General features: G+C 32.0%; 1 protein-coding gene and 1 pseudogene across 1 annotated transcript in view; one reads left to right on the top strand and one right to left on the bottom strand.

Moving 5' to 3' along the window:
* The first annotated feature begins 6,628 nt into the window (after positions 1-6,628).
* LOC109149438 (protein ROOT PRIMORDIUM DEFECTIVE 1) overlaps positions 6,629-13,491 on the top strand; it is an 11,241-nt gene continuing 4,378 nt past the window's right edge. Inside the window, exons 1-4 of the mRNA XM_019297210.1 lie at positions 6,629-6,675; positions 6,794-6,969; positions 7,103-7,168; positions 7,424-9,055. Of these exons, the coding sequence (XP_019152755.1) occupies positions 7,534-8,814 (1,281 nt within the window). The 5' untranslated portion in view covers positions 6,629-6,675; positions 6,794-6,969; positions 7,103-7,168; positions 7,424-7,533 and the 3' untranslated portion in view covers positions 8,815-9,055. The remainder of the gene's footprint in view (positions 6,676-6,793; positions 6,970-7,102; positions 7,169-7,423; positions 9,056-13,491) is intronic.
* LOC109149218 lies at positions 10,417-11,486 on the bottom strand (annotated as a pseudogene).

Raw genomic sequence — 13,491 nt, 5'->3', positions numbered from 1 at the left:
TTATTATGAGCAAAATGGTGCCCATAATTATGAAAAAAAGTGGTGGAAATTAATGGACCCACAATTACAATTATATTATATTGCACGTACTTATAATTACATGTTGCTAAACATGCCAGCGGCAACTTGACTTTTCACATTACATCATTACCCCAAAACACAATCGGACGTGCGATGTTAGTTGGTGTGGCATGACATTAATCATTAAATACATTTAGTCACTCTTTTCATTTTTTTAAGGGAAAATGACACTTTTTCCCCCTGAGTTATACACTTATAGCACTTTTTCCCTCTCAATTATTTAGGTAAACACATTAACTCCCTCAATTATTCTAAAAGTAGTAATTTTTCTCTCTAATATATTAAATTGACATTTCTACCCTTAAAGTAAACATTTTATTTATTCTACTTCTCCAACAAATTATTGCGTATACGTAGGGATCACCACGGTTCGGTTTGAACTGAACCAGACACTATAGCAATCGAATTAAAAGTTTCCGGTTATGATTCAGATCGAGAACCCAATATTTGGATTTCAATTTATTAAAATTATGAATAAAAAAATTGGATCCTAAACCTTGAATCAGCGGTTCCCGATCCGGTTCGCGATTTTGAACCGTCTTTATTTTAAAATTTTACTTTTTATTTTAAAATAGTCTAACTTCAACAATAAATGTATTTTATTTTTTTTTTCAGTTCGGAACATGAACCGTCCGTTCTAGTTCGCGATTTTGATAAACTCTAAATATCGAGTTTCGATTCTAAATTGTAATTGAAATATTTCGGTTTGGTTGCTATAGTGTTTGTTTGGTTTGAAACAAATTATGATCATAATTTGATGGAGATGAAAAATAAATGAAATATTTATTTTAAGGGTAAATATGTCTATTTAACATTTCAGGGGGAAAAACAGTCACTTAAATAATTAAGGGGAGAAAAGTGCTATAAGTATATATCTCAGGGAGAAAAAGTGTCATTCTCCCTTTTTTTTAAATATAAAAATAGACGATAATAACAAAGTATAATGGTATCTATTTTTTATTGTATCATATACTTTTTGTATAGATGCGTGCCAATGCTATCAAGTACATGCTTATATACATATACAAAATACGGAGTACATACTATATATCAGTAATTCAATAGTATAAAAAATCTTTTTTTTTTTAAGTTATTTCTTTAATTTAGTCCTCGGTGTTTTGATTGAGACCCCGTCACATAGCTCAAATTTATCACTTTGTTAAAATTTAACTTTTTAAAATTTTAAATTTATATCATAAATAATTGGAATAAATTAAATATATGCTGCCAATTACCATGTAGTGTGTGGGGCTTAAATTCTTTGAGCTGAAAATGTCAGAGAATGTATAGAACATATACTACATTGTAAAAAAATCATGAATATTTAAAATATATATATATATATATATATATGCTATGATAGCTAGCAACCAACTAAAATGTCATATTTATTTATTTATTTATTTATTTATTGTTCTTGAAATGATAATAAGGAGGGAAGAAATTGAATAGGTAACAAATTAAAGTAGACATAACCATTGATTCCTTTGCTAAATAAGATATCAAAAGGATCATATTTTTCCAATTATTTATTGTGGCCTTTAAAACAGATTTAAGTTTAAAAATTGAATAAAATAATTTCAAATTGCACCGATTTATTTATAAAATAATTCGTATATTATTTTTTTTTTTGAATGCTATTGACTCTATTAGATGGTAGAAACTATTCAAACATACTTTCTCAAGTATATTAAAGCACAAAGAGTCAACAACACCTCCATTGAGGCTTGATCTAATGACCTCTCATATAGAAGATGTCATTACATATCATCTGAGCACAAGGTGCTTGATAATTTGTATATTAATTAATTATGTGATAAATGTAAACAATGATGAAAGAGGACCAACATCCTGTTTTCTAATATTTTCTTTTAGAAGACAAAAAAGATTGTTTCCCAAACATCTTTTTAGAGAATTAGAGGATTCAAAATTAAAAGATAACACGTGCAAATTCAAAAAAATAATTCCATTGGGTTATGTAAAAGTAATTTTGGCAGATCCCAAGATGATATGATTAAAGAGTACGTCTTTTTTTTTTTTTCTAATTCACAATCATTTAAAATCCAACATAAATAACACTTAGTTTAAAAAATTGAAAACCTTAAAATAAGTTTAAAAAATTAGTTTTCAATGTTAACTATCTAAAGAAAATAAAATCAAAATAAAACATTCATTATAGTTATTACAAAATTATTGTTACTAATGATAAATATTGTAATACTTATAATTGAAATTGTGATATTTATAAAGTGTAATTATGATATAAATATTGTAATATTTATATATGAATGTTACTTATGAAATAAATTGCAATACTTATTGTACAAAATTTAATACCAATTTGAATCAAAAAAATTATTATTTATGATAGATATTGTAATACTTATATGTGAAATAATGATACCATTTAGGATAAATTTCGTTATTACGAATAATAACTATTGTAATATGTATAACTGAAATTATGGTACATAGTTGTCTATAATTCGACTTGTCTCATAGACAATGACCCAGAAGACGGGTCATACAAGTTTTTGCCTTTTTTTGATACTGTTGAATTAAAAATTGTTATAATTAATATATTTTTGTGCGCTCATACACATGCACAATCTAAAACTTTAAAATTGAGTAATACTGAGTATCAGTTTATGATTTTAGAATAAAATATTAAAAGTTGAATCATATTTCTTGATTCGACCTAACAAAGGAATTTTTTTCTTTAAAAAAAAAATAAAAATCCAAGTAAAATGTGAAAACGGTGCATGCATTAGGAATAATGAACTTTTATTTCGAAAAGAAAAAAAAGAAGAGGAATAATGAAAAGGACTAAGTCTAGTGATTAAAAGTAGCTTAAAGGTTGTACTGCTAAAAAGCATGCCTACTTGAGTCATAGTCGTGCAGTGGAAGTGGCTATGCCCTACTGCGACCACTAATGATCAATAATTTTGGTCATTATTAAATTTGGTTTGTCCATTATACATCTTCTTATTATCATTAATTATTTTGATTTGTAATTGAATAATTAACACTACATTATTTCGTGCATCCATATAATTGAAGGCTCCATTAGTGTAACTAGAAGCATCCTTAAACTTGGTCACCCTGCTGCTGCTGATCCAAGGATGTGTTCACAGGTATGCATCATATGATGCTATTGGTGGATTGATTCTTTTGTCGTGTCGGAAGAGATCCTTAGACAATCCTAACTTATTTTTTTTTTAAATGTCGAAGGAAATTCGTAGTTACTATTTGTGGGTATGTACTAAATATATCTCACATTATAATCCTAACAAAAAAAGGATAAGTAGCCTAAATTGTCATTTTTGACGGGTTCAAAAAAAAAATCAATAAATCACTCACTGATAGTCGAATTTGAAATATTGTGGTTATCAAGCCAACAATATTCCCAGCCAAATTGAGAACTGGAAAGAGAATTAACTCACTTAAAGTAGTGAGAACTCTATGTTCATAATTTTTGAACTCCATATTCACAATTATTAAACTTTATATTCACGATTACAGAACTCTATATTCATAATTATAAAACTCTATGTTCATAATTATAGAACTCTATGTTCATAATTTTGAACTCTATAATCACAATTATGAATAACTTTGGAACCGTGTCCACCTTGCAAGGCAAGGTGGACACGATTCCACAACATAATTTGCCACAAAGGAATGGATTGATTTTAATCCCTCACCTTAATTACAACAATCGTTATACCGTGCACCACGGCGCATATAGCATTGTGCGCTCTGTGCCTCCCAAAACGACATCGTTTTGTTAAGTTAAAAAAAAAATCACATGTTCGAATGCACATAAACTCATAACAGAATACACATAATACATAATACACATAAACTTTTAACTGAATACACATAATGGGGTTTGGTTAACATAATACACATAAACTCTTACTGAATACACATAAACTCATAACACAATACACATAAACTTTTAACTGAATACAACTAATGGGATTTAGTTTTTTTTTTTTTTTTTTTTTTTTGAAAGGGGGATTTAGTTAACATAATACACATAAATTCTTAACTGAATGCACATAAACTCATAACACAATACACATAATTTTTAACTGAATACACATAATGAGATCTGGTGTGTTCGGACGGACGGAGTGACATCAGCATGAAACGCGCACGTCTTGTGTCTGGGCGCACATTGCTATGTGCGCCGTGGTGCATGATATAAATTACTACCTTACAACCACATTATACATTTACTAGTTTTTTACGCGCATTGCGCGATTGAGATAATGCCCAATGTTTTTTTTTTAATAAGTACTTTAAAGTATATCAAGACAAGATTATATTAGAATTGTTCATTCATAGATAATTGAATGTTGAATTTACGTATTTAAATAGGTAATTCTAAGTTTAAAAATGCAAGATAGTATAGTCAAGATTGATTATAATTGTCAATAAAATAATTGTATAGGTATGGTTGAAACCAAACACGGGACATAATGGAGAGCAAATAAAAATTAGGGCATAAAATATTAAATATATACTAATATTGAAGAGCTAACTACTGATTGCCAAACAAGGACATTGCGGGGTAGTTTCCCACTTCAATTTGTTGTGTGATTTGAATACTCTTTTTGTCAATAATTCCCCCAAGTAGTTAATATGGACTTAATTATATTTTTTATTTTTTTTATTTTTTAAAAAATAATTGTTATTGTTATTGTTATTGTTATTGTTATTGTTGTTGTTGTTGTTGTTGCTGTTGTTGCTGTTGTTGCTGTTGTTGTTGTTGTTGTTGTTATTATTATTATTATTATTATTATTATTATTATTATTATTATTATTATTATTATTATTATTATTATTATTATTATTATTATTATTATTATTATACCCTTAGGTCATTTTACATGTTAATCTAAACAGCTATTTTTTTCAAATATCTTTTAACCAACAGTTGACATAATTCGCTGGTCAAATCCACTAATATAATCCGCTAACGCTGCTGATTGTCAAACAAGGACATTGCGAGATAGTTTCTCACTTCAATTTGTTGTGTGATTTGAATACTCTCTTTGTCAACAAATCCCTAAGTAGTTAATATGATTGACTTTATTAATTATATATATATATATTTTTAACTTTTTCATGGTATTAATGAAATACTTGTTAAATAAATATATATCATTATTTTGTATTGTAACTTTGATATTTAATTAAAAAATATTTCAGAAAAAAAGACAATAGACAATGTAGTGAATATAATCAATTGATGAATTTGAATGTAAAGAATTTTTATATTAGAGAAAAATAAAGACAATATACCTAATAAAATTATTTATCTTAATTAATTTATTGATAATGAATATTTTTTTTAATAAAGACATTGTAGGGACCATGTAGTGAATATAATCAATTGATGAATTTGAATGTAAATAATTTTTATATTGGAGAAAATAAAGACAATTTAACTAATTGAAATTATTTCTCATATTCAATTTATTGATAATGAATAATTTTTTTTAATAAAGATATTGTACACACATAATTATAAATTAAATAAATGTATATGTATTATTTTTTGTTGTAGCTACTGAATTATTATTTTTAATTTAATAAGAGTAAAATAAAGTACTAATTATGTCAACTTTGATTGAGATGTGGTTCGAACCTAAGACCTTTCTTATTGAAATCAATGAGTAAGTTAATGGTGAACTAACAGAAATTAACGGAAAAGATAATATTTAACGGAAAAGTTAACGGATAATCATATTCATTAAGGATAAAATAGAAAATATGAAGGAAAAATTAAAATTCTGATCAATCTAAGCCATTCATTTGATTAAAAAATTTAACCGCCATTTTTTCTACCCATTATAGGCCTAACTCTCTTGGGCTCTTATTAGTATAGTAGATAGTAGATATGATGTCTAGTAAATCTACAATTCTACATACTGGAGTATTAATTACAATAGTTATGTTGTGCAACAGTGTGCACCATGCATGGTGCACAAGGTTTTAAAACGGCGTCGTTTTGACTAAAAACGCATGTTCCATTTAAAAAAAAAAAATCAGTTTCGATTCCTCTCAACAGCATTATTGTGGATATATAGTTATGAATTTGTGGATATATAGTTATGAATTTGTGGATATATTGTTATGAATTTATGAATATTCAGTTCATTCATTGTGGATATTCAGTTCATTCATTGTGGATATTTAGTTCATTCATTCTGGATTTTGTGTTATTCATTCACTGTGGATATATAGTTATGAATTTGTGGATATATAATTCAAATTATGCACAAAAAAAATACTATTGGCGGGAATTGAACCTGATTTAAAAAAAAAAAAAAAAAAAAAAAAAAAGTGAGACGCTCGTTTTTTGTCAAAACAACGTCGTTTTTGCAATGGTGCACACGGTTGCACAGCATAATTTGCGTATTAATTATCCAAAGACATTTGGGTTGGATCTTCCAGTGTCTATTGGGCCCCCATTACCACTGAACTCCTTAGTGGGCCGCTGGCCCGGTACTCAACCAAAATGAAGTGATCCCCTGCCGCCGCTCATACACCTTCGGTGACGATCAAAGCCGACGGAACCAGGTCCGATCATCTTCTTAAAATTAGCAGCGTATTTTAACGGAAAATCACAAATTGCGTCACAGTTTGAACTGTTTGGTATAAGATTACCACATTAATACAGTGTTTTGTTTATGCTCAGGGGGCCGAAGCTTTCGATTATCGCAGCCGCCATGGTGGATGACAGAACTTTCCCTGTGAAGCCTAAGCTCAAACCTACTACTCTCAAGTCTACGTCAACTCCTGAATCCAAATACTGGAAATCATTCAAAACCCCAGAGGAACTCCAGAATCCTCAACATCACTGCTAATCTTCATGTAAACTGTTGAGCAATTCATTTTTGAGTTTGATATGCGTAGATAAGCTATAATTTGAGGGGATAATCTTCCTGTTAACTGTTGAGCAATTCAATTTGTAAAATTACTGAATCTATGTGTTGGAAATATTTAGGTTCATATTCGAGAGCTCGAGGAAGAAGTGAATTTACTGAAGAATCTCTAACATCCGAATATTGTGGTGAGTGCAGTACTACAGTCTCAGAAACCTGGTCTATTTTATGATTTATGAATTTGATTGAATATTTTTACGGTCTTCATAGTTCATAGTTGTGGTTGAAAATCAGAGTGGAAATTTAGTAGAGTGTGCTTCTTGAGTTTTATTTCGATCATGTTATTTACTCTCATTTTATGTTTCATCAGACACTAATATATTGTATAGTATTGTCATCTTATCCTGAGATCGATGCTTCTATTGTTTGTTCGTTTGTGAAAGAGGTATGGTGTACATATGGTATATGGTGAACAAATCTGCAGCTGCTGCCACCAAGTGTGATTTGCAATTCAACCTCGTACTGGTGTGGCCCCCTCCTGTGGCAGAGGAGAATGAAAATCCTACAGAGACTGCTTGTAATCAGCAGTAGGAAAAACACCTCAAATACATCTCCACTTTCATTTGGGCCATTCAACTCTGCCACTCAAATTCGATGGAAGAAGCCAGCGGATACTGCTCAAACCCGCCTTGAGAATCGCATCAGAGACTTGAAGCTCGACCGTATTACAGCCCAGCACTGCCAACTCAATCTCATCCTCAACCTCCATCGCCTCGTCTCTGCCAAAAAACGTGGCCATTTCATCTCCGTACAGTCCCTCTCTAAGTGGGCACCGCATGCTGGCATAAAAACCCTAACCGCTGGAGCTCTCCTAAGGAAATACCCTCATGTTTTTGAGGTATTTACGCACCCTGCCAAGCATAACCGATGCTGCAGGTTTACTTCGAAATTTGTGGGACTAATAAGAGAAGAAGAAGATATAATCGCTCAACTCGAAGAAGAAGCTGTTATACGAATAAAGAAGCTTTTGCTCATGTCTGTGAATGGCACCCTTCATTTGCATGCTCTTAGAATGATTCGAAATGAATTGGGTTTGCCTGAAAATTTTCGAGAATCAATAATTAGAAAGTTTGAAACGGAATTTAAAATGGTGGATTTAGAGATTGTGGAATTGGTTGACAGGGACACTAGGAGTCCATGTTTGGGTGCTGAGGTTGAAAAGTGGAGGGAGAAGGAGTATACAGACCGATGGTTAAGTGAATTTGAGGTCAAATATGCTTTTCCCATAAATTTCCCAACAGGTTTTATGAAAGCACCGGGTTTTCGGGAGAAATTGAGGAATTGGCAAAGGCTTTCCTATGTTAAGCCTTATGAGAGAATGGAGGTTGTTAAGTTGCGTACTTGTGGAGGGGTGGAACGGTATGAGAAACGAGCTGTGGGAATTATTCATGAACTTTTGAGCTTGACCATAGAGAAGATGGTCCCAGTTGAGAGGTTGGTTCATTTCCGCAAGGACCTTGGAATTGAAGTTAATATCCGAGAATTGCTTTTGAAGCACCCAGGAATTTTTTACATATCCACCAAGGGAAATACCCAACTTGTTTATCTTAGAGAAGCATATAGTAAAGGGTCCTTGATAGAGCCAAACCCAGTCTATGATGTAAGAAGAAAAGTGTTGGAGCTTATGTTGATGGGAAGCCGTAACACTAGAGAATTGAAATTACAAAGGGAAGTGAAGGATGACATCGATAATGTTAAAGCCACTGAAAACAGAAGTAGCAGTGCAGATGATGACTTTGTAATTCCGATTCTAGAGAGTTTTGATGATCAATAAGCTAAAATCACTCTGACAAAGAATCATTGCTTTTGTGCAAGAGCTAATTGTGCATTCTGAGATTATTATAGGTGAAAAGGAGGAATTTTGAGTATTAGTTATATTTTCCACAACAAATTGATTTCGTGATGAGCATGCGCCTATTTTACTAGCAGTAAATTGCTTCTTGACTATGGTTCAGAAGGTTGCTTTTCCCTATTTTCTGTCGGAAAATGATTTGCCATGAACTTGCGTGACTCTGGTGAGTTCTCCATGAATCTGATTTTCCTGTCATAGACTGGTAGAATAGCAGCTTTCTTTGTGCATCAATAACCATCTCATTCCTCAGCTGACTAGCTTGAAATTTCAGTAGTTGTTTTTATTTTTATTTTTTTTTAAAGTAGTCCTAGGTTAAACTTTCATGCTTGAGTATAATTGCAATCTTCCTCAGGCAATAGCATCCTTGTTATTTTGTTTGTTTGTTTGTTCTCTAATTACTGTGTATGGTTTAACACTACTAGGATAAGGACTTTTTTAATCAGCTCAAAACAGTTCATATGTACTTGCCATTTGAAGATGCCTTTGAAAAGCCATTTGTGATTTTATTATGATATAAATCCCTTGAAATAGCTTTTGAAGATAATAAGCTCAAAGCAGAACTTTTTAAAAAGCCTTTTAAGCTCTTTTCTTAAGTCTATCCTAAAAAACTGGCACAAATACTAAGTTAAAAACAACCTGGTTTGAAGTGCGAAATGTCTGCACTGTTTTGCAAAATGCTTTCTCAGTGCCTTGTTCATCCCCATTCACTATTGTTATGTCACTATCCATTGTGGTTATTATTAAGTCTTATGTTAGAATTGTGTATTATTATTATTATTATTATTATTATTATTATTATTATTATTATTATTATTTTTTGGTAGAGATTATTATTATTATTATTATTATTATTATTACTATTATTATATGTGATGTGTAATGAATTGCAAATGTGATGATGTGAGCACATGTAGACTTCTTCAGTCATGCATGGTAAATTATACATCAGTGCACAATACGATTCTCATGGCTGGGTTTGTACCGTGTATTCATGTAGTAGATGTGGTGCATCGTGTATTAGTCGCGGTGCTATAATAATTATTGTACATTGATGAAGAATTTACTGTGTATTACTGAAAATTGTTGTGTTATTTACTTTTTTGATAATAAATTAAAGATGTGATCAATTGACCCTTACACACGTATAAAGCACATATGATGCATACATGTATTCTATGTAAATATGTAATCATAGGTTGAAAACCTAATATTAATATACATAGAGAAATTTCAATTCCCCCTCCCCCGACTACTAAGGTTAAATAAGTCTTTTGATAATAATTGAAAAACTTAGTTTACCAATTAGCCCTAACACATATATTGCACGTATAATGCACACGTGCATTCTTTATAATCATTGTTTGAATGCCTAATATTAGTATGTATATCTATTATAAGAGAAATTCAGGGGTCGTTTACCAACTTGAAAAAATGGAGGATTTTTTAGAAAAATGAAAAAATTGAGAAGTGGAAAAAATAAAAATTGAAGTTTTTTTTTTTTTTTTTTTTTTTTTTAACATGCTACTAGCTTGCTTCGGGGTATGTGCAGCCAGGCCTCTGAATGATCACATTTGCTCCATAGCAACCTGCTCAAACGCACTTTGCAATCGGTTTTTCCTGGACCAATTGTGACAGGAATCCCCCGATAAATGCATCACCTCCACCATTAGTGTCAACAAGTTTCTCTTTCGGCAACATTATCACAGGATACAACTTTACTTTCCCGTCCTCAGCTACAACAACAGGATCAGCACCCTGAGTAATAACAGTGATTCTCTTGTGTGTTCCCGATGCCTTAGGCCACTGAGAGATTTTCAAAGCTATTTCTTCAACATTATCGGTCTCCCAACCATGAACTTTTGAGAAGGTTCTTGCTTTTGTCTCATTTCCAAAGACGACAAAGCCTTCGCTTGGACTTCCTTGAAAAACTCACAAATGAATGGAGCGGAAAGGTTCATCATGAACACCTTGTTGTTGGCAGCTGCATGCTCAACAACAAGCTGAATGGATTCCGGGGAAACAATGAGGAAAAATCCAGCAATGTAGTAGTACTTGGCCTTCTCGACTAACACCCAATTTTCTGGTTTTCTCAAATGTTCAGACTTGTAGCTAGCAATTTGCAGTCAACAAGTTGGCAATGAGTGACCTTTCACCATCGAGCAAACAAACAGCACAAGTACCAGTTGGGGTAGTCTCATGCTCATAATTAACACCAACTTCTTTTGCATTTTTCTTCATTTCCTCCCCAAACTTGTCCTTTCCAATGCAACCCATGTAACGGGTGACACCCGGTTTTTGAAGCATCCACTGGGCAACTCTGATTGAATTTTGAGTTGCACCTCCAGCAATATACTCAACAGTATACTTAGATGTCATTTCTTCATACATAGTAGGCACATGTTTTTCATCGGCAAGAATTGCATTGTTCAACTTGACATCGTACTTGTTCAAGAAATCATTGTCGACGACAGCAGAAATATCGAGGAGTGGATTTCCCCATCCCCAAAAGAATTCCGTCGCACGCCATTCCCTTGTTGCTGCAAACGCTTCAAATCTTGAAGGAGTGCAAATGCAAACGCTTTCAGCAGCAATTGAAGGGCTAAAATAAAAAATAATAAAAAATTAGAGAAATTGTTTACTAAATTTCTTCTTTCAAATGCTTACTCCTTCTTCAATCTCCTACTTTCTTAAGTAATTTGGAGAATACCAAAACCAATTTCTCGAAATGGAAGGTTGGAGATAACATGCGTGAGCAGTACCTAGGTTTGATTCCTACTCACTTCTCTACTTCACATTTTGATGCTTTGTTTCTTTTCAGACTACTTCGCCTCTTCTTCACTACTTATTATTATTATTATTATTATTATTATTATTATTATTATTATTATTATTATTATTATTATTATTATTATTAAATTCCTATTGTTATTATTATTATTGTTGTTGTTGTTGTTATTGTTGTTGTTATTATTATTAAATTCGTATTATTATTATAATTATTATTTGTTGTATAAATGTACAAATGCTATATATGATGATTGTATTTAATAAAATTAGAAAAATGAAAAATTGGAGAAATGGAGAAATGGAAAACTGGAAGAATGAAGAAGGAAAACTGAAGAAATGAAAAATTAGAAATGGAAAAATAGAGAAATGAAGTAAACGAATTTCTCTCTCTCCCCATCCCCTTGAGTCCTTGACCCTCACACATATATTGCACGTATAATGCACACGTGCATTTTATGTAATCATTGTTTGAATACATAATATGTATATTTATTATAGAGAAATTTCATTTCTACAGTAATTGAAAGACGATTTTAATCAATTGACCCTTACACACATATAATGCACATATGATGCACACATAAATTCTATACAATCATAGTTTGAATAGTTAACATTAATATACAAGTCAAATAATGCCATGGTAATAACATTGGACAAATGCAAAATCCCCGTCCATATCAGAAGGAGATGAACCACTAAATCAAACAAAGACGTTACATCTTTGTCAAGATTTATATAGAGAAAGTTTATCTCCTAGCCTCCTTCTAGGTTTGGAAGATGGTAATGTCTATCTTCTTTCAAATCTAGAAGGCAACGCCGCATCGGCGACCTTCTTCCAAATGTAGAAGAAGGCTATGACGCCATTCTCGGGAAGGTAGCCATTTTTCAGAAAAATCGATGATTGATGATGGTTCAAAACGTTACGATAAAGAAAAACGTTACGATAAAGACTTAATTGCATATTTGAGTATAGTTGGAGGACTTATTTGACACTTAACCCTATATATTATAGTTTACATTTATAATCTTTTTACATGATATTGAATATTACAACTGTACATCTTCTTCTAAGAAGCTGACTCATTGCAGGTGTGCGTAAGCTTTACCTGTCGCACACAGTAAGCACATGTAGTGCACGCGCTGCCATTTGGGCACATGAAAAGCAAATACATTTTTTTGCTTTTTTTTTTTTACTCGTTGCCCCCCCCCCCCCCCCCCCCTCGTCTTGACTAGTTCCTCGTAAGCTTTACCTGTCGCACACAGTAAGCACATGTAGTGCACCTGCCATTTGGGCACATGAAAAGCAAATACATTTTTTTGCTTTTTTTTTTTCCTCGTTGCCCCTCCCCCCCACCTCTTCTCCTCCGTCGTTGGTGTGTTCGCCTGCAACTAGTCAAGACCCCACCACTGGTGTTTGATCTTGTGACCTTCCCTCAAGGAGAGCTACAAAGGTGTCATCTAAGCACAAGGTGCTTGGCAATTAACTAATTAAAAATAATAATAATAATAATAATAATAATAATAAATAAATAAATAAATAAATAAATAAATAAATAAATAAATAAAAATACCAGCCAAGGTCCCTCGAGTTTGGTGGTTTAGCCACATATAGTCCTAAACTTTCGTAATGCCATCTGTGGTTTTCCAAATTTCAAAATTTGACCAGCTTTTGTCCTCCCGTTACTTTGTTTCGTCTGCGTCGTCTAAAGCAGGGATATAATAGTAATTATATACATCCACAGCTGACAACACGGCAAAGCAAACAAAAACATAAATGTTTATGGATATGTTCACACCGCAAAGCAGACA

This window comes from Ipomoea nil, unplaced genomic scaffold (assembly GCF_001879475.1).
Source record: "Ipomoea nil cultivar Tokyo-kokei standard unplaced genomic scaffold, Asagao_1.1 scaffold2159, whole genome shotgun sequence".
Taxonomy (NCBI): Eukaryota; Viridiplantae; Streptophyta; class Magnoliopsida; order Solanales; family Convolvulaceae; genus Ipomoea; species Ipomoea nil.
Note: the sequence above shows the minus strand (reverse complement) of the source record. Positions and strands in the feature narration are given on the sequence as shown.